The sequence below is a fragment of the Triticum aestivum genome, chromosome 3D (genome assembly GCF_018294505.1).
Source record: "Triticum aestivum cultivar Chinese Spring chromosome 3D, IWGSC CS RefSeq v2.1, whole genome shotgun sequence".
Taxonomy (NCBI): Eukaryota; Viridiplantae; Streptophyta; class Magnoliopsida; order Poales; family Poaceae; genus Triticum; species Triticum aestivum.
Window position 1 is genome coordinate 338,003,482 of NC_057802.1, and position 19,474 is coordinate 338,022,955.

The 19,474-nt window shown below is 41.6% G+C and overlaps 2 protein-coding genes across 4 annotated transcripts; one reads left to right on the top strand and one right to left on the bottom strand.

Annotated features, from left to right (window-relative positions):
• Positions 1-677: 677 nt before the first annotated feature.
• Positions 678-6,198, top strand: LOC123078738 (uncharacterized). The gene is made up of 8 exons (XM_044501334.1): positions 678-930; positions 1,372-2,049; positions 3,063-3,251; positions 3,342-3,433; positions 4,479-4,538; positions 4,673-4,742; positions 5,043-5,246; positions 5,397-6,198. The coding sequence occupies exons 2-8, from the start codon at positions 1,390-1,392 to the stop codon at positions 5,778-5,780; spliced, it is 1,659 nt and encodes a 552-aa protein (XP_044357269.1). The 5' UTR covers positions 678-930; positions 1,372-1,389; the 3' UTR covers positions 5,781-6,198.
• Positions 6,199-7,373: 1,175 nt separating this feature from the next.
• On the bottom strand, positions 7,374-11,021 carry LOC123078739 (probable receptor-like protein kinase At2g42960). 3 transcript variants are annotated; one of them, XR_006437629.1, is made up of 8 exons: positions 10,737-11,021; positions 9,476-10,249; positions 9,298-9,402; positions 8,871-8,993; positions 8,361-8,745; positions 8,060-8,269; positions 7,658-7,946; positions 7,374-7,550 (listed from the first exon to the last, which is right to left on the bottom strand). XR_006437629.1 is itself a non-coding variant. In XM_044501337.1 (8 exons), the coding sequence occupies exons 2-8, from the start codon at positions 10,132-10,134 to the stop codon at positions 7,860-7,862; spliced, it is 1,485 nt and encodes a 494-aa protein (XP_044357272.1). In that variant the 5' UTR covers positions 10,135-10,249; positions 10,737-11,017; the 3' UTR covers positions 7,374-7,859. The 3 variants fall into 3 exon arrangements, 2 of the variants coding, with proteins under 2 accessions (XP_044357272.1, XP_044357270.1); XM_044501337.1 differs by having other exon boundaries at positions 7,374-7,946; positions 8,361-8,490; positions 8,575-8,745; positions 10,737-11,017; XM_044501335.1 differs by having other exon boundaries at positions 7,374-7,946.
• Positions 11,022-19,474: the final 8,453 nt, after the last annotated feature.

Here is a 19,474-nt window from a genome sequence, read left to right on the forward strand (position 1 = left end):
AAGTCAACAACAACAACGCCAAAATATCCCGCTATGGCATTTGGGCAAACACCTGATGAGCATGGCGTGCGCCATGGATGATAGTGGCAGGGGCGGATTGTACCTGGGCTTTGACAGAAATGGCGACGTAGGAAAAGGCGGGCATGCGTTGGCTGGAGCAATGGAGGTCCTGGGTTCGGCAAGGCATGAGTGGCGGTGGTCTCTGAGTGTGCAGATACAAAGCACAGGGGAGAGATGGAGCAGGGGAAAAGGGCTTCGGGTGGGGTATGTTGGTGTGGGATGTCCAAGTCTGATGTGATGGATGTCCAAACTCCATCGGATTTTATCAGTTTGGTGCCGGTTCTTCGCAGGTTTGGTGTTGATTTGCGGGATTTCAGACGTCCGGACTCCCCCAAACCTTTCCAGGTCGGGCCTTTTTGACGATCGTCGTTGGATGGCAAAAGAATGTTCCAACTGTCAGACCTAGACATTTGCATATGATTTGATGTTTCGCAAAGGAGATTTCCAATATTTACAGGTGTTTTCGTGATCTGAGTTGAGTTGGAGAGATGCCCTGACATCCATTCGAGGGACAAAGAGTACTTGTGATATGCCCTTAAGAAAAAGAGCAGCAGTAATAGTGCTTGTACTACGTGTCAGGATCCTAATCCTGGTAGAAAAGGAGTGGTCGCGGCAAAGCAAATCAAGCATTTGCATCTCCCTTTTCTCTCGAAGCACCCGCTCCGCTCCACTCCACTCGGCCGCTCTTCCCTTCTTCCGCGATTCCCTCGCCCCCGCCTCTCCCCTCTTCCCCCCTCCTGCTTTCGAAATTATTTCGGTTCCTCCTCCCTTCCGCGGAACTACCAGGGCGGGCTTGCGCGCGGGGGCGGAAGAAGCGCGCAAGCTTAGCACATGCGGACACCGTCGGGGCCCCGCCGCCAAGCTTGAAAGGTAAGGTTCCATCCCGGCGCGGCGTCGTGTCGGCAGCGTGCCGCGATCTGGTTCCGGCGTGCGTATTTTGCAGGCCCATAATCTAATCTTCTCGAATATTTTTTTGCTTCACCTAACCCATCGCATGCCCCCCTGCTTGCGAACGAACCCGCCCCATGAACTCATGCTTACTGATTGCGCTGTGCTGGATGTGTCGAGCGTGCAAATTATGGAACCCTACAATATTTGCTGTGTGTTTGATTTGATCCGATCCGACGCTCGTATGTGGTGTATACGGAGTACAATGCGAGGGAGATAGACTTTTGAGTAGAGGACAAGTCCTACATGGTTATGGTTTAAGCCTATTCTATCTCTAACTTAAACACAATATACTTGTAATAACATCGAGAAATCAGTATCGGCATCTCTCACGTATCCCCTGCTGAACCCATCTGCACGCAGGTAGAATTGGAAGGGGGCATGGCTGGCGTGGAGGGGCAGCCGCCGCCTCAGATCAGCAGCATGTCCAAGGCGCAGGACGGTGGCACCAAGCCGAATCTGGTCAAGGAGCACGTTCCGGGGAGCGAGCTCTGGACCGATGGCCTCATCTGCGCTTTTGAGCTCGTCAAGGGTCACAGGAAGCTGGTTCATCACAAATCGTTGCCAAAGATTGATCTCGCGCACATGAAGAACCAGGCAGCTAGGAATGGGCATCGCGTTGTGAGCCCGGCACCGAATGAGGGAGGTCTGGTGGAGATCCCCGGCCAGGCGGAGCTTGGTATCGATCCTTTTGCGGTCAAAGACAGGCCATCACATGCTGGAGATGTTCATGATCACAAGTGGGTGCCGATTGGATGGTCAAGGATTGCTGAGCTGAGCCAGAGGGTTCAGTCAGATGCTAGCTGGGAGAATGAACATGTGCCGATAAGCGACAGTGAGGATGATTACACTGTAGCCGATGTTGCGGCTCCGTACTGGCTGCGTCCTGGGGGACCTACATGGTGGTTCCATGTTACCGCAGGCCATCCTTCCGTTGACGCATGGTTGGGTAGTGCTCACTGGATGCATCCAGCTATCAGAACTGCACTGAGAGATGAAAGCCGGCTGATAAGCGACCGGATGAAGTACCTTCTCTATGAGGTTATCTTTCTTATTCTCATCTGTGTATGTGCAATTTCTGCCTGCAATTTTATGTCGATATAGCTATTCTTTGATGTTTCTAATGAATTCAGGTTCAACATTTTTTAACTAACTGTGTTAATTATTGTTTCTTATGGAATCTTTCCAAATTTAACTGATGGCCAACTATTGATTCTCAAGAGAGCACCCAACAAGTCTTCACAATCTTTTGATCGCGTGTGTTTTTCATGTGAAAATTATCTGATTGCTTCAGAGCTCAGACCCTGTTTGCATAATAATTATCATGACAGCCACCTTTTCTCCTTGAATATTGTGGTGACATATCAATCATGCGCTGGCCTAATTGGGTGGTTCAGTTCAGACCAGCTGGAATATGACTATATAATTCATCCTACATTTATCATAGTTTAAGAGCTTTCACTGGTGCTACTGCTACAGCACTGAAGAAAAGTAAAGAACACTATGCCATTACAATCAGGACTGCATCGACCCCCATCCACTGTGCCCGACACCAACCTGCTAATGTGTGTGGTCTATGTTTAACAAGTTGCTCTTGTTATAAAGAAAATGCAAAAGTAACTCGAAGTCGAGCAACTTTAGTGTTTGTTTTCATGGGTTCGCATTTTTCGTAGTTGTCTACTCATGGGCAACTGCAGCAAGTGTTCGATGTTTGAAAAATATTGCCAAAACATTTTCCATTATGTATTGTACGCATCTCTTCTTCTGATAACTGTGCATGAACAATATGGGTAAGTAGGCAAATCTAAATGTTGTGGTCGAACTGTTCTACCTTTTTCTCTTTGCAAATTATAATGGCTAATTCAGATAGTAGTTTGTCCAACTATATTGGTAACTGCTGTTTTCAGTTAAGTTTTATCTACCTCATCACATGATACAAATAAGAGAATTACTCTGATGATGATGATGTGTTCATTACTTTGATGTCTTGCATATGCTGTGTTGATATGATCTGGTTATCGTATTTATCATATAAGTCTCTGTTTCCTATTCAGGTCCCAGTTAGAGTTGCAGGAGGACTGTTATTTGAGCTTCTTGGTCAATCAGTTGGGGATCCAAATCATGAAGAGGAAGACATACCCATTGTACTTAGATCGTGGCAGGCACAGAACTTTCTTTTAACTGCAATGCATGTGAAAGGTCCTTCAACCAATGTAAATGTTTTAGGAGTGACTGAAGTGCAGGTATCCACTAAAGTTTTTGTTTACCGCTAAAAACTGTAGTTCGGTGCTTTAAATGTCCATCTTAGGATGCTTATATGGGAATCTGTCCAGGAGTTGCTTATTTCTGGTGGAAGTCAAACACCCAGATCAGCTCATGAAGTAATAGCACATTTGGTCAGTCGCCTTTCGCGATGGGATGACAGGTATTTTTGATATTTTACCATCACTTCCATTTTCCTAACTGTGTCGGGTTGTAGGATTCATCCTCATCAATAAGCTCAACATCTTAGGATGCAGAGACCAGGGTTAATGAATGCTTCCATTTTCTAAAAAAATCATCCGTTGAATTTGTGATAAATAGCTTCTGATATGAGACTCCAATAGATTGTTTTTCTCATAGATGTATTTACCTGTGAGGTCGATATGTACCAAAGACCTACTTTCCATTCCAAATGCGTTCATTCTAGGATTTTGTACTTCAACCAAGAACAAGTGTTGAGAAGACCAAATTCCCGGCCCTCATTCAGACATTCACTAGTGTAATGAATTTCTGGTTAACATGGCCACTCTTTGCTTTCAATGCCACACGGTACAACATATCCTTTGGATTGAATAGAGAAGATGCACGACTAGTTAATCATCCTTGGAACTGCATAGCGCACAGTAGTTAATGTCCGTTAGAAATAGGAATGCTTGTGAGACTAATATTTTGCATACAATAGAATTGAGAAGGGAAGGCTTATACAAGAAGGAAAAAATTGAAATGTAGGGAATGGTTTTTCATAGAGTGGCATGCATTTAGCAACTACTCCCTCCGTTCCTAAATACTTGTCTTTCTAGGCATTTCAAATGACTATCACATACGGATGTATGTAGACATATTTTAGAGTGTAGATTCACTCATTTTACTCCGTATGTAGTCACTTGTTGAAATGCCTAGAAAGACAAGTATTTAGGAACGGAGGGAGTACATTTGAAATCTAGAATATCATTTATTCAGGAACAGAGGGGGTAATTTTCTTATTTCATCTTGGGTCTTCTACAACTGTCATTATTATTATACTCCCTCCGTCCCAAATTGCTTGTCACAAAAATGGATAGAAATGGATGTATCTAGAGCTAAAAATACGTCTAGATACATTCATTTCTGCGACGAGTAATTCGGGACGGAGGGAGTATATAATACCGCTGTTTACTCAAAATGATGGTACTCTAGAGGTGTGTAACTTGTGTTTATGCTGTTCTCAGATTGTTCCGTAAATATGTCTTTGGGGAAGCAGATGAAATTGAATTGAAGTTTGTGAATAGGTAAGAAAGCCAAACAAACATGTTTGAACTCCCAGAACATTTATCTGAATTGATGTCAGTGTCCTTATATGGAATGTTCCATTACAGATTAAATTAACAATCGAATGGTAACATATTAAAAAATCAATTTACAGGAGAAATAGTGAAGATCTGAACCTAGTCAGCATCATATTGAATCAAGAAATCAGGAGGTTAGCAACACAGGTAATTATATTACCCAGTTTCCCTTTTCTATTACCTTTTCCTATCATGAAAATACTCTTTGAATATTTGCTCACCGATGTAGTGGAGTGGTCGTTGTGCCTGTACTATTTATAATACAACAGTTGGATCAGATAAATCCAAAATGGGATCAGGTTCTGGTTGGATACTGCAAGGAAACTTTAACATATGGTTAGCATATTTAACATGATGAAGCTTTCACGCACAGCGTTCAGGCATGCTATTCTCCATTTGCTGGTATTATGATCTAGAATGTATAAGAACATAACATGGCTGCTACAGGTGATCAGGGTTAAATGGTCACTGCATGCAAGAGAAGAGATCATACTTGAGCTGCTCCGGCATTTGAGGGGAAGTGCCACAAGAATCATTTTAGAGAGAGAGAGGAAGTCCGCAAGGGAGATGTTGGAGGAGCAGGAAGCTGTCCGTGGCCGCTTGTTCACCATCCAGGATGTTATGCAGAGCACTGTTCGTGCATGGTTACAGGTACGCAAGTTCTGCGGCATGGCATTTTCAACATAGAGTTTAGCTATTCCTGTGCTCTTCAGGTAGATTTCATTAGCTTAGCCGTTCCTTTGTTCTTGAGCTAGTTTTGAATTTGAAACTGATACAGTGCCAAAAATTAACGTTCTACAGGACAGAAGCCTTCGTATCACCCACAACCTGGCTATTTTCGGCGGTGGCGGCATAGTTCTATCCATAATCACTGGCCTCTTTGGAATCAACGTGGATGGCATACCGGGAGCTCAGAATACTCCGTATGCTTTTGGGCTGTTTGCGGGGCTTCTCTTCTTCCTGGGGATAATCCTTGTTGGCGTTGGGTTGATGTATCTTGGGCTGACAAATCCAGTAACCAGTGAGAAGGTGAAGGTGAGGAAGCTGGAGCTCCAGCAGCTTGTTTCGATGTTCCAGCATGAGGCGGAGCAGCATGGGAAGGTGAGGGAAGGCCTGAGCCGGCACGGCTTGTCGCCGAGTTCCGCTGCATCTTCGGGCGATGAAGGCTACATCCTGATTTCCTGATCTTGCTAATGCCTCAAACTCTGAAATAGTGTAAGCTCAGGCCACGCTGGGGAACCTGGTGTTTTGTCTGAGTAAAATCCCGGCTATCCCCGTGGGAAGTAAACTGATTCCTGTCTGATTGGTTCATGTGTCCTCAACAGGCGTATAGAAAATGATACACCCAACAGAGTATCTGTGTGATGATTGTCACTGAGGAGTTGGTATAAAAATATAGAGAGAGATGTTCAATGCGATTTGAGTAACAGATTGGATCCTTATTTGTATGTGTGTGTGACTGGTGTTGCTAAGACTAGCCACAATGGGTAGTAACATAAACATGTTACTAGTCTATGTCACTACCTCTATAGTGAGGAGTAACATATGTGTGGTAACATGCAACACTTCATTTATTAGGTTATAGACAGATCTTGCCTTGATATGTGTGATGTTACTCATACTACTAGTAGTAACTAGCTATGTTACCACTTTCCTCTTTTTCTTCACTTATTGCTTGACACATCATCTATTTTATCTAGATATGTGTTATGTTACTACCTATGTTACTTTCACTATAGGTAGTTTAATGCCTAAGACTAGTCATAATGGGTAGTAACTTCGATTAGTAACATGTATATGTTACTACCTCCACAGTGGGTAGTAACATATGTGTTGTATCATGCATCACTTTATTTATTACGTTGTAGACTCATCTTTTCTTGATATGTGTGATGTTACAGTAACTAGCTATGTTATCACATGCCTCTCTTTCTTCATTAATTACATGCCACATCATTTATTTTGCCTAAATAAGTGTGATGTTACCATCTATGGTACTCCCACCGTGGGTAGTCTAATGGTAACTCATTGTTGATGAGACTGATAGTGATAGGCCAGAACCTCCAGTCTGGAAGCAGCTTGGGACGGTTGGTTGCCTCCGGTCTGAATTAAGTTTGTTAATATCCAGCGAGCCACCAGTTGGAGCGACCATTGTCAAGGCTCCAACGGCAGGTTGGAGCTTGCACGCCCTGTCGGGGACAGAGCAGCTAAGGATGGTGGCTGCCGGCTAAGCCAGCCCTACCTTTCTGTTTGTTTCAACCTCCTTTTCGAAAAAAAAACCTTTCTGTTTGTTTGTACCATAAAGTACTAGCAACTACTTATCGACATAAAATTTGTGCACCTAAAAAGAGATGGGAGCCTTGCCGAATGGTGCGTAGATTTGTGAATTCCAAGGAGTGCAAGTTGGACAAGTGCAGCAACAACTGCACCAATGATCAACGAATGGTCCATTAGAAAAAGGAGGAAGCTGGCTGGCCAAGCTTGCAAAACAAGCAGACACTGATCATTGGCACCCTGCAATCATGTGCACAAGCCAAAAATTATAGCCACCGAACGCAATGACCAAACGGATGTCTTTCAGTTTTCGCAATCAAAGGTGGGAGGTTTCAACATGTGAAAGACGCAAATGATTGGCCACGGCCACTGACACCAGCTCATTCCCCACAACAAAGTAAGTGTACTGCAGGTGTTCCTAGGTTCTCCCGTGGAAGATATCACCCTGCACGCACAATCGCGTGACCAACCTTTGGCCACAAGTAAATAAGGCTTCTCACAAGGTACACCAACAGACTTATGCTTTCATTTCATGGTAGAACTGAAGACCCATACAAGGATTCTATACATCGGCAAACGCAATCCGGTATCTATATATATAGTCATGCATTTCAATCAAATCAGTTCCTCCTGGTAGCTCACTGACAATAACTCAGGACGAAGAGAGTGCTTGCTTCTATGCTCCCCTAGAAGAAGACTAGACAAAACACTAAAGGAAACGAGTTATAAGACTCATCCACAGAAAACAAACAGTAAGGCAACTCTTCTAGGGGAGCATAGAAGCAATCCTCGGAAATCACAAAAAGGAAAAAACATGGAAATGAGCAGCTTGCACCTAACTGAATTCAACAACCTCCGGTATCTGCAAGCAAATTGCAAACCTGTTTCACTCACTCTACTCAAGTATTGAACATGTTTGATCAAATCAGCTGTCACTATCAAATAACTTAGGGTTTCCTATTTGTTTTGGGTTTGTTCACAACTGGAGCTTCAGACATCAGCACTGTTTGATAGCTCCTCTGCTGACTGCTGCGACTCTAGATCGATGCTTCCCATCTGGCTGTGCTTCTTCTCATCCTGTTATTATTTTTTGACAAAAGAAGCATACAGTTAGTTATGTGGCAAGAGTAAAAGCTCCAAGATTTGGTGGTAAAGACACAGAAAACACGGATGATAAGAAACCAACATACTTCTTGGTATGCTTTCTGAACCGCTTCAAGCATTTGGACAACATGGCTCATCTTCGGCCTCTTGTCGGCGTCGGGATCGACACACTTGAGGCCAACCAAAATTGCCCGCTTAAGGGCACGCTTAGGTGGTTTAACCTCAAGGCCTGGGTCCACAACCTCCTCTGCCCTCTTTGTGCTAACCATCATTTTAAGCCACTCTACAAGATTTGACTGAAGCAACAGCAAAAAAGAGGTGTAAGGACCTCTAAGAGAAAGGGCAATTAGATCAAATTGCTTGAAATGGGATAATCTTTGCCTCTACCTCATCTGCAGGCTTACTGTAGTCAACTGGATCCCTAGCTGTAATGCATTCCAACAACACAACTCCAAAACTGTAAATATCACTCTTTTCATTCAGCATCCCACTATTCGCGTACTCAGGCGCGACATACCTATCATCAGGGAGGAAGATTATGAGATGCGTTTCCAAAAGCACAGAAAAAATTAGCGGGGAAGGAGTAGAAAGAGAGCTATACCCATATGTTCCCATCACTCTTGTGTTGATATGGCTTGCGTCGGAATCCAGAAGTTTCGCTAACCCAAAATCAGAAACCTTGCTGTTGAATTCGGTATCAATTAAGATATTACTTGACTTGATATCTCGGTGGACGACTTTGGGGTCTATTGCTTCGTGAAGGTATGCAAGCCTGAAAATCATGAACGAACGTGCATTAGCATGTCGTACTAGTCAACAGTCTCATGTGAAATTTATCTGTTCATTTAACATGATATCAGGAGATGGTCGTAAAAGAAGTCCACATGCCAAACTTACGCTTTTGCTGTCCCAAGCAGAATCTTCGTACGGCTTTCCCAACTAAGGATACCATGTTGACTCATGGCCCCATGGAGCCATTGTTCTAGGTTGCCATTGTTTACATACTCATACACAAGCATCCTGCATGTGAGAAGAACTATGCTTTAGTTCGGAGTCGTTTATCTGGTAAGGGATAATAATCTTGAAACCAGATGACAGGAAAAACACAAACCAACTAGCATTATCGCAAAACGAAGGAACACAAACAATGTCCTTCTCATGGTATTAATTATCCATTTTTAATCACGATTCTCCAGAACAGGAAGTCTAGCGGAGATATGATGATGAACTTGCACAAGGTGGATGCATTATACACACAAGCTAATTCTAGTAGCTTCTATAATATTCCAAGATGAAAGGAAAATAAAGGGAAGAAATGTGTCACCTGTGTATCCCTTCAACGCAGTACCCCAAAAGCCGCACCAGATTCTTATGCCGAACATGACCTATGGCTTCAACTTCAACTCTAAATTCCTTCTCTGCCTGCCCTCTGGAAACCCAATTAACAAACATTAGTTCCAAGTTAATATCACAGTAAATTCAACAAGATAACATACACTTACACATTGTTTAGGATCTTCTTCACAGCCACCTCAGTCCCATTCATAAGCCGGCCTTTGTAGACAACTCCATAGCCGCCCTCCCCAAGGATATTACTCTTGGCAAACCGATTTGTCGCAAACTCCAGGTCCCTCAAGGTAAACCAGTGGCCCCAGCCCAAATGTGACAGCTCAGGCAGGCCAACCAGCGGTGAAGTAGATGTAAATCCATATGGTGAACTCCCTGCCCTCTTTGGACCTGAGCTGTTGTAGTCCTCAGAGTATGAGCTTCCAGCCTTCTCTATGTTGTACACTGAGCTGCATTGGCTGAAGGCATCCACGTCGAGAGATCTAGTCTCTTCCAAGGGTGGTACAGTCTTCATCTGTGTGTATTTGTCATGCACTGGCATGAAGGCCACTTCGCTGCTGTCATTCACACTCTGTGAGTCAACTCCTTTGTCAATGTTGATTTCCTTGGACACAATAGGGATTTCTGTTTGCGATGTAGTGTCGAATCCGCTCACGGCCTTGTTCTTCCTTCGGATGGACAGCCACAGTACTATGATGAACAGGATTGCCATCAGGATCCCAATGCCAATGGCAATCAGAACCCATACTCTCAGGCTGAACACAGGTGTTGTCCGCGACAATGCCGCGGTGATGGAATTGTCGGATGACGACATGCTCTCTTCGGTTGGTCTGACGAACAATCGTATGGGATGTTTGCGAAATTCAGAGTCCTGTGCCGTTTGCTGGAGGAATTTAATTTATTTTACAAACTTATCCTGACTGATTTATCTGTACCAAGAAAAAGGTGCATTAGCTAGCAGGGGAATCCAAGGTAGCACATGCACAAAACTACAAAAGTAAAGGGGTAAATTTGTCTCTGCAAGAAAAAGGTGCCGCACATGATAGCGCAATTCTTCCATCCTGGAGAAAGAAATTATCACTTGCATATTGATGGAGAAAAAAGCTGGGAGCAAGCAAACCAATCAAACAGCAAGAGAACTCGTGATGAACTCTGGCTGGAGTCTGAACCGTGAATCCAACAACCGCGCATAAAAAGGTAAAAAAGAAAACATCAAACGAAACACGCAGGGCGCTTGAAACAATCTAGACAACAATGTACTAGAATGGATTTCAGTTCCGGCCCAGCACACCATGAATCGCAAGAACCAACACGATTCAGATGAACAAGTCAAATCTTTAGAGAGAGAGAGAGGGAGATGCGGATGGGTTCGAGGAAGATCAACGGGTCGGGGAGAAGGAAGAATCAAGAACGTACCTTGATAGGACGCCCAATCCAGCCCCATTGGACAGGGATTCCGTCAACAGGCCCAGCTCCGCCCCCTCGGAAGTCAGAACCAGAAAAGCCCGGCGCTTGCTGGGCGCTGCTCCCGCTTGTGTGGAGTGGCGGAGAAATGCGGAGACGGGGGAAGGGCAAGTGACCTTTGCTTCTCGGCGAGAGAGAGGGAACCGGAAAGACGAACACAGCGCACACATGCACACATGAAGAGAGAGAGAGAGAGAGAGAGAGAGAGAGAGTAAAGGGGAAGCAAAGGGGAGGAGGGAGGAGGAGAAGGGGTTGCAGTGTTTGGAGTTAAAGGTGAGGAAAAAAGATGGAACCCATTAAAATGGAGGGGGTGGTTATTAAGGAAAATAAGAATGGGGGAAGGAGGGAATTAATGGTGGGTTTGGTTGAGGACTGCATGTGGCCGGTGAGGTGAGAAAAGAAGATTACACAAGGGAAGTCAAACGTCCAGGGGCTCCCTCCGCTGGCTCCTCTCATGGAAACGCCAATCCTATTGGCAAAATCAAAATCGTTGGGATTAATTGACTACTTCCCTAGACCCTGGTTAGGATGCCATTTTTAAAAAAACTCCACTATAATTACGGCATGTATTATTTCAAACTACCGAGGGTTGCGCGAATCTTAAGGCGGCGTGGTTTAGAGAAGAGATTGTTGCAGGCGGCGCCTTTGCCCGGTTGATAGTTCTTAGTGCGTCACTTGGTCAAAAAAGATTTTTGGTTGAATCCGATCGGTTGCTTTGAGATATTGTGATAAAGGTCATGACGTATGGTGATACTTGGGTCCGTGGTCGATGAAACACCTGGATTCTCTGGTTTTCGTGTATATCGCTACCATGACGTATGGTTTTAATTATCCTTTTATTAGGTGAGTCAATAGGATTTGACCATCTATTATTTATGAACGCAGGGAACATCATCAAGTTGACGAATAATGTTTGATAGTGAAATATTTGCATTCATCATCGGCCATATCTGTTATTATGGCAGAAGAGTTTATCTAGTTGTTTTGATTGGTCAGACATCATCTACGTTTGAACATCACAAAGCATCAACGTAACAGATAGATTTCATCTGATTGCTTTTTATTGTATAGTTAGATACATTTACAGGAGGAATTTTTATGAGCGACGCCTTTGCCTGGTGTGCATCACTTAATGAGGAAAGATGTTGCCATGACCCGTAGTGACGTAAGTCCATAACACATGATAACATATTGGAAAAATCACTCTTTGTTGCCAATTTTTAAAACTCCACTTTAATTACGGCCTCTATTATTTCAAACTACCGAGAATCTCCTAAAAGTTTAGGGGAGAAATTGTTGCAGGCGACGCCTTTGCTTGTTTTATAGTTCTTAGAGCGTCATTTGGTCAAAAAAGACTTTTTTTAACCCGATCGATTGCCATGAGATATTGTGAGAAAGGTCCATGACGTATGGTAATACTTGAATCTGTTATTGATGAAGCACTTGGATGTCTCTGGTTTCCATGCATATCGCTACAAAGCATCAACATAACAGGTAGATTTCATCGGATCACTTTTTATTATATAGATAGATACATTTAGAGGAGGATTTTTTGTGAGTGGCGCCTTTGCCTAGTGTGCATCACTTAATGAGAAAATATATTGCCATGAGCTATTGTGACATAGGTCCATAACGCATGGCAATATATTGGCAAAATCAGACTTTGGGATTAATTGACTACTTTCTTAGACCTTGGCTAGGATACCAATTTTTATAACTCCACTTTAATTATGGCCCCTATTATTTCAAACCACCGAATCACACGAATCCTAAAGCGGCATGCTTTAGGTGAGAAATTGTTGGGATCGATGCCTTTGCTTGGTTTACAGTTTTTAGTGTGTGACTCGGTCAAAAAATATTTTTGATTGAACCTGATCGGTTGCTATGAGATATTGCGATGAAGGTTCATGATGTGTGGTGATACTCAGATATGTGGTTGATGAAACATTTGTATTTCTCTAGTTTTCATGTATATCACTACCATGAAGATGGTTTTAATTATCCTTCTATTGGATGAGTCAATAGGATTTGACAATCTACCTTTTATGGACATAAGGAACACCCATTAAGTTGACGAATAATGTCGGAGAGTGAAACATTTGCACTCATCATCAGTCATATGTGTTATTGTGGCATACGAGTTTATCTAGTTCTTTCGGTCGGTCAGGCATCTACATTTGAACACTAGAAGTCATCATCATAACATATAGATTTCATCAAATCGCTTTTTATTTTATAGATAGATACATTTAGAGGAGTGATTCTTGTGAGCTACACCTTTTGCTGGTGTGCATCACTTAATGAGAAATTATGTTGCCATGAGTTGTTGTGACGTAGGTCCATAACACATGGCAATATATTGGCAAAATCACGCTTTGGGGATTGATTGACTACTTTCTTAGACCTTGGTTAGGGTACTAATTTTAAAAGTCCACTTTAATCATGGCTTGTATTATTTCAAACTACCGAGAGTTGCACGAATCCTAAAGAGGCATGGTTTAGGGGAGAAATTGTTATGGGCGGCGCCTTTGCTTGGTTTATAGTTCTTAGTGCGTGACTCGGTCAAAAACATTTCTAGTTGAATCCGATCGGTTGCCATGAGATATTGTGGTAAACTTCCATGATGCATGGTGATACTTGGATCTCTGGTCGATGAAACACTTGGATTTCTCCGGTTTTCATGTATATCACTACCATGACATATTGTTTTAATTGTCCTTCTATTAGACGAGTCAATAGGATTTGACCATCTACCGTTTATGGATGTAGGGAACATCCATCAAGTTGACGAATAATGTTGGATATTAAAACATTTCCATTCATCATCGGTCATATGTGTTATTGTGGCATATGAGTTTATCTAGTTCTTTCGACCGGTCAGACATCTACATATGAGCACTACAAGGCATCAATGTAACAAACAGATTTCAACAGATCGTCATTTATTGTATAGATAGCTACATTCCTGGTGTGCATCACTTAATGAGAAAAGTGTTGGGAAACGTAGTAGAAAACAAAATTTTCATCCTACGATCATGATCCCAGAAAAACTATGAAGATGCATTAAGAGGTTTAAATCAGATTGTTACCAACAACGAGTTGGAGTGGAAGAACAATTGGTGTATATCGTTGATGAAGTCTCTCGAACTGTTCACAAACAATCCTTCGAACCGAAGACCGAAAGCACGACCTCTCCACGGATTGCACAGTTACGAGCTTCACGATCCGATGGTGATTCGCTGTCGAGAGCTAGACGTCGTCAAAGAACTAGAGGGGGGAGAAGAGAACCTCACAGGGGTTCTCTATTATGAGGTTTAGAGAAAACTAGAACTAGCTCTAATCTAGATCAAGTCTAAATTATAACTAGATCAACTAAAGAGAACTAGAGGAGAAACTTGTGTCTCAAAGGGGTAAAAACCTCTAGTATATATATGTGTAGCGGAGAGGGGAAGGGTGGCCGACTTGGGGAAGGGTTCCCCTCCCCTTGCGTCGGCCCTAGGGGGAGGTGGAGCTCCAATTCGGCCTTAGGGTCCATTAATTCTCCTCTAATAGGCCTTTATGTATTTTCTTTAGCCCGTTGATTTTAAATAAATCCTCGGGACCTCACAAATCACAATAATATTGCAGACATTTATAATTTATATTTAAGTCTGCGAAAACAATTTCCACATATATATTAATTCCCGGTATTACTCGGTACTACCCGAAACACTTTCGATGATCCCGAAACGCTTCTGGTTTCTCTCAAAACTATTTATTTTATTCTCAAAACTATTCAGACATTTTTTTTCATATTACTAACTCCTATAGAACTCAATATATCATAATCCCTTAAGCATGTGACCCTGCAAGTTCATTAAAATATAAACATGAGCGAAAACACCTTTCATTCAATGATCAATAGCAGAATCGTGGACATCCATAATGATCCTTATACTTACACGAATGATATCCAAGTGAACCGTTGGTTATCATATGTCATTCCCTTTGCTTCGCGATACATTACAAAACCCAGGGTGAGATATATTGGTATCCCCGTGAGTCATTCACATGCTCACTGTACCTGTCTCCTCGTTATTGGTTTTGTTCTTATTTCTCATTGTCGTGTTCTGGTATCCCTGTGACAGAGTCACCTGTGTCTGGCCAAACGATGATGGATGTCGTCACACTGAGAGAACCCTAAGAATATCTCTCCATGGTCGGAGGAGCAAATCCCAGTCTCGAGCTATCTAGTTTCTCGACATACATTTTCAATGAACCCGTAAGTTGTCGGTATGATCACCCTGTTGCGAATGACTTTTGAACAACCCCGAAGAGCAATGTATGGTATGGAGTGACTCGATAATCTTATGGTCAAGGAATTATACATACATTAACTCCTGTGTTATGAAGTAAAGACTTCAGACGATATAATCTCTTAAGTATAACAAACAACTTGGGTCAATTGACATGAGAGTTCTACCATCGTGCTCTCAAATGTTATTGGCATATGCCTTTGATCAGGAAAATAGAATTATCATTATAACACCTGAGCTTATCCTAGAGGCAAGACTATAATCATGTTTTACCGTTTATGCTTCTACACGTGCTTATGTGTTTTCCTCTGAACCAATTATTCAAGAACCATAGGAGTTATATAATAGAATATAAACATTAACGATAAACTTGGAAATAAATAATACAAATATTATTGCCTCTAGGGCATATTTCCGATAAAAATATGTTGTCACGAGTTGTTGTGACGTAGGTCTATAACCCATGGTGACATATTGGTAAAATCACACTACGGGATTAATTGACTACTTTCTTAGACCCTAGTTAGGATACTAATTTTAAAACTCCACTTTGATTACGGCCCCTATTATTTCAAACAACTGAGAATCGCATGAATCCTAAAGTGGCATGGTTTAGGGGAGAAATTTTTGCGGATGGCACCTTTGCTTGATTTATTATTCTTAATGCGTCACTCCGGTCAAAAATATTTTTGTTTGAACCTCAGTTGCCATGAGATATTGTGGCAAAGGTCCATGATGTACGCTGGTACTTGGATCTATGGTTGATGAAACACTTGGATTTCTGTGATTTTCGTGTATATCTCTACCATGACGTATGGTTTTAATTGTTTCTTCTATTAGATTAGCCAATAAGATCTGATCATCCACCGTTTATGGACGTAGGGAACATCCATCAAGTTAACGAATAATGTTGGATATTAAAACATTTGCATTCATCATCAGTCATATGTGTTATTGTGCCATACGAGTTTCTTTCAATCGTCAGACATCTACATATGAACACTACAAAGCATCAATGTAACAGATAGATTTCATCAGATCGCCTTTTATTATATGGATAGATACATTTAGAGGAGGGATTTTTGTGAGCGGCGCCTTTGCCTGGTGGCATCACTTAATGAGAAAAGATGTTGCCAAGAGCCGTTGTGACATAGGTCCATAACGCATGGCAACATATTGGCAAAATCAGACCTTGGGATTAATTGACTACTTTCTTAGACCCTAGTTATGATAGATACATTTGAACACTATGAAGCATCAATGTAACAAATAGATCTCACCAGATTACTTTTTTATGTGATAGATACATTTAGAGGAGGGATTTTTGCAATGCCTTTTCGTGGTGTGCATCACTTAATTAGAAAAGATGTTGCCTTGAGCTATTGTAATGTAGTTCCATCGCATGGCAACATTTGGATTTGTTTGGTTTCCATTATCGCTACATCGGCGTAAGGTTTTATACCCCCCCCCCCCCGGTTTTAAGATGACGACTCACTCGGACTTGACAATCTACTATCGTTTATGGACACATGGAACATCCAATCTAATTGATGAAACATCCAATCATCCCATGATGTTTGTGAACTAAAGACTCACATGAATATTGGGTTAGTGGAACACGTGACATTCATCATCGGTCATATATGTTATTGTTTCTTTGGGTTAGTTAAACACGTAGATTAACCATTGCAATGCATCAATGTAACATATACATTTCGTGGAATCGCCATTATTGTCCTATATGGTCAAGCTATGGGTTCGACCCATTGGCATGTGATATGGTGACATAAAGGATGTCTATCTAGGTGATGTAACACTTGGATTTCATCAGTTGGTGTGCCATATCATGACAAATGGACTCATATCGATATGCCTGGCTTTGGTTTGCTACCGCTTGTTTTATTTGGGCATATGAGTTCATGCACTCCACCCAGTCGGTGAAACACGTCTTATTTCTGCCATCATGACATAGTGGGATTTTTTCGATGAACCACATATTTGGTCATCTACTTTGTGCTATTGTGATGCAAGGGTCCATATGTGGTGTAGTTGGTCGATGGAATAATCCAGTGTGACACGCTACCATGTGTTCTAACTAGTTAAAGAGCACGCTCAATTTTTTTTACCCCTAAGTTCTCGAAAGTGGTCGAACCCTTCCCTAAACCCTGCGCAAGCGGAAGCTGCATATGCACCCGTCTGTCCTTTTTAAGTTACCGAGAGTAAAAAACATACTTAGCCAAAATAATTGTTTTCACACAACTGTGCTTTTTTGAAGACTTGCCCCATTTAACAGATTGCCCCCAACCTAAAATTTTGACCCTACATGTCTAGCCCACTTGTCAATTGCTTAAGATAACACATGGATCTGGCATCACAAACGCTAAAAGAATTATGTTTTTCCCCCAAACAAATGCCATATATTATTGATTTTGAAATCCAAATTAACTAATACTTGTTAAAGAGAATTAGTAGTTATATCAAATTCAGATTATACAATTTTATTTGTTTTTAGATTATAATTTTAGTGAAAAATACTTGATAAATTCAACTTGCTTTTCATCAAAATGATTTCTCTTCCAAATAAAATACATAAAAATTACTCTACATTATACATCAAATATAATATTTTCTAAAATAATTTAATATTATATAAATACCAATACTACAAATTACGATGGATTTTTATTTTTCATACATTTAATTCCATTTAATATTTAGAAGGTTGTGTGAATGCCAAATAATTTGTAGTTTGCTTTTGATTGCTATTCTATATTTTCTAAAACAAGTATTTACTCAATTTGGAGTTAAAATTAACAAGTGAGGCAGGATTTCTGAAGATTGAAGATAATTTCCATATTAGTTTTGTGAAGGGGCATCCTAGTGAGTTACGACATGGTCCTTTTTTTTTGCGGGGGAGTTACGACATGGTCCTGATGTTGGGTTTCAAGTTGTCTCTTCAAGGATCTTTTTTAATGTGGTAAAATGTGGATACGAATATGGGGTAAAAGGAAGAAATTTTGGTAAGAAAAACCATGTCCTAAATGCCTTTTAAAAAGCTATTTGAAGCCTTTTCCCCAGAGCTCCTGAAATGTCATTCAACCACAAAAATTTACACGCTGCTAGCACAGTAAAGCATGTCCAGTGCCAAAAAATCATAGTTTTTTAATGTACTATTTGTTGGCGGTTGCAAATGCACCTGGGCACCAAAACACCTTCCTTGTGTTGTTATTATTGGATAATGCTCAAGAACCTGGATGCTTCTTTAAAAGAATATGGATGTTGGCATTGTTTATTTAAAACATATGAAAATCCCTTAAATTAGGTAATTCATGTAAAAGAAATGGTAAAATAGAATTTACTCTAATTCTAAATTAAATAGTAAGGTTTTTCCTAAATGTTTGATATTTACGTTATAGTTTTTTATTGTAATTCTAGATTTTTAATATGTATATTACTTGATGAAGAGTAAAATTAATAAGTGAGACATGGTTTATAAAGATCTTATAATATTTTTTTGATGTCATCCTAGTTAGCTGCCACGTGGTCCTGATGCAATATACATATGGAGTTAAAATACATAGATTCTAGAATTAATACAAGTATGGGGTTAGAAAGAATAAATCACTTTGAATTCGGCTAATTGTTGAAACTCCACAATAGTCTATTTAATCTTTTTAACTAGATTTAATTTGATAAAAGGGATTTTTATTTCTGTGCCCCTGGTTCGTTAGTTCTACTCATTCATCCCCACGCTCTTAACTTTTGCTCACTTTTCCCTACTCCCTTGCCCGAAACCCTCAGAACTGGTCACAACGGACGTTGCCGTCGGGTCAATGGCTTGACCGCTAACTCTGACTAGTGGGGCCGCGTAGGGCGGAGTCCACATTTTGACCGTTGCGTGGTAACCAGTGGGGCCGCAAAACTGACACTCACGGTAAACTGAATCAGATCCAGTCGCTTCCACGCCGCCCCCTCCGCCGCCTCCGCCGCACTCTTGCTGCCTCTGCCGCAGTCGTGCCACCTCCGCCGCATCTATCCTCTCTCCCCATCTAGGATTAGGAAGCGATGTCGAGGGGGCACCCCGTCCGGCCCATCGACCGTGGAGATGATTGGGTCGAATCAGAGGCTGATAATTCATGGATTCCACCTGGGTAAGCATCATTTTTCTCTCAAATTGATTAGGAGATCCGTAAATTAGGCTGTATTTGACCACTGTTGGCGTGAATCAGCGCAATTTATCTGAAATTTTTTGGCCTAACTGCGCCCTTTATCTTATTTCAATTGAATAGGGTTGATCCTGCACTTGCTTTTTGACTGGCGGTTAGAATGGAAACTAGCGAGCTGCGTGGAACTAAACCGTGTGTGATTTCTGGATTTTCTATCCTAAAGTGGTAG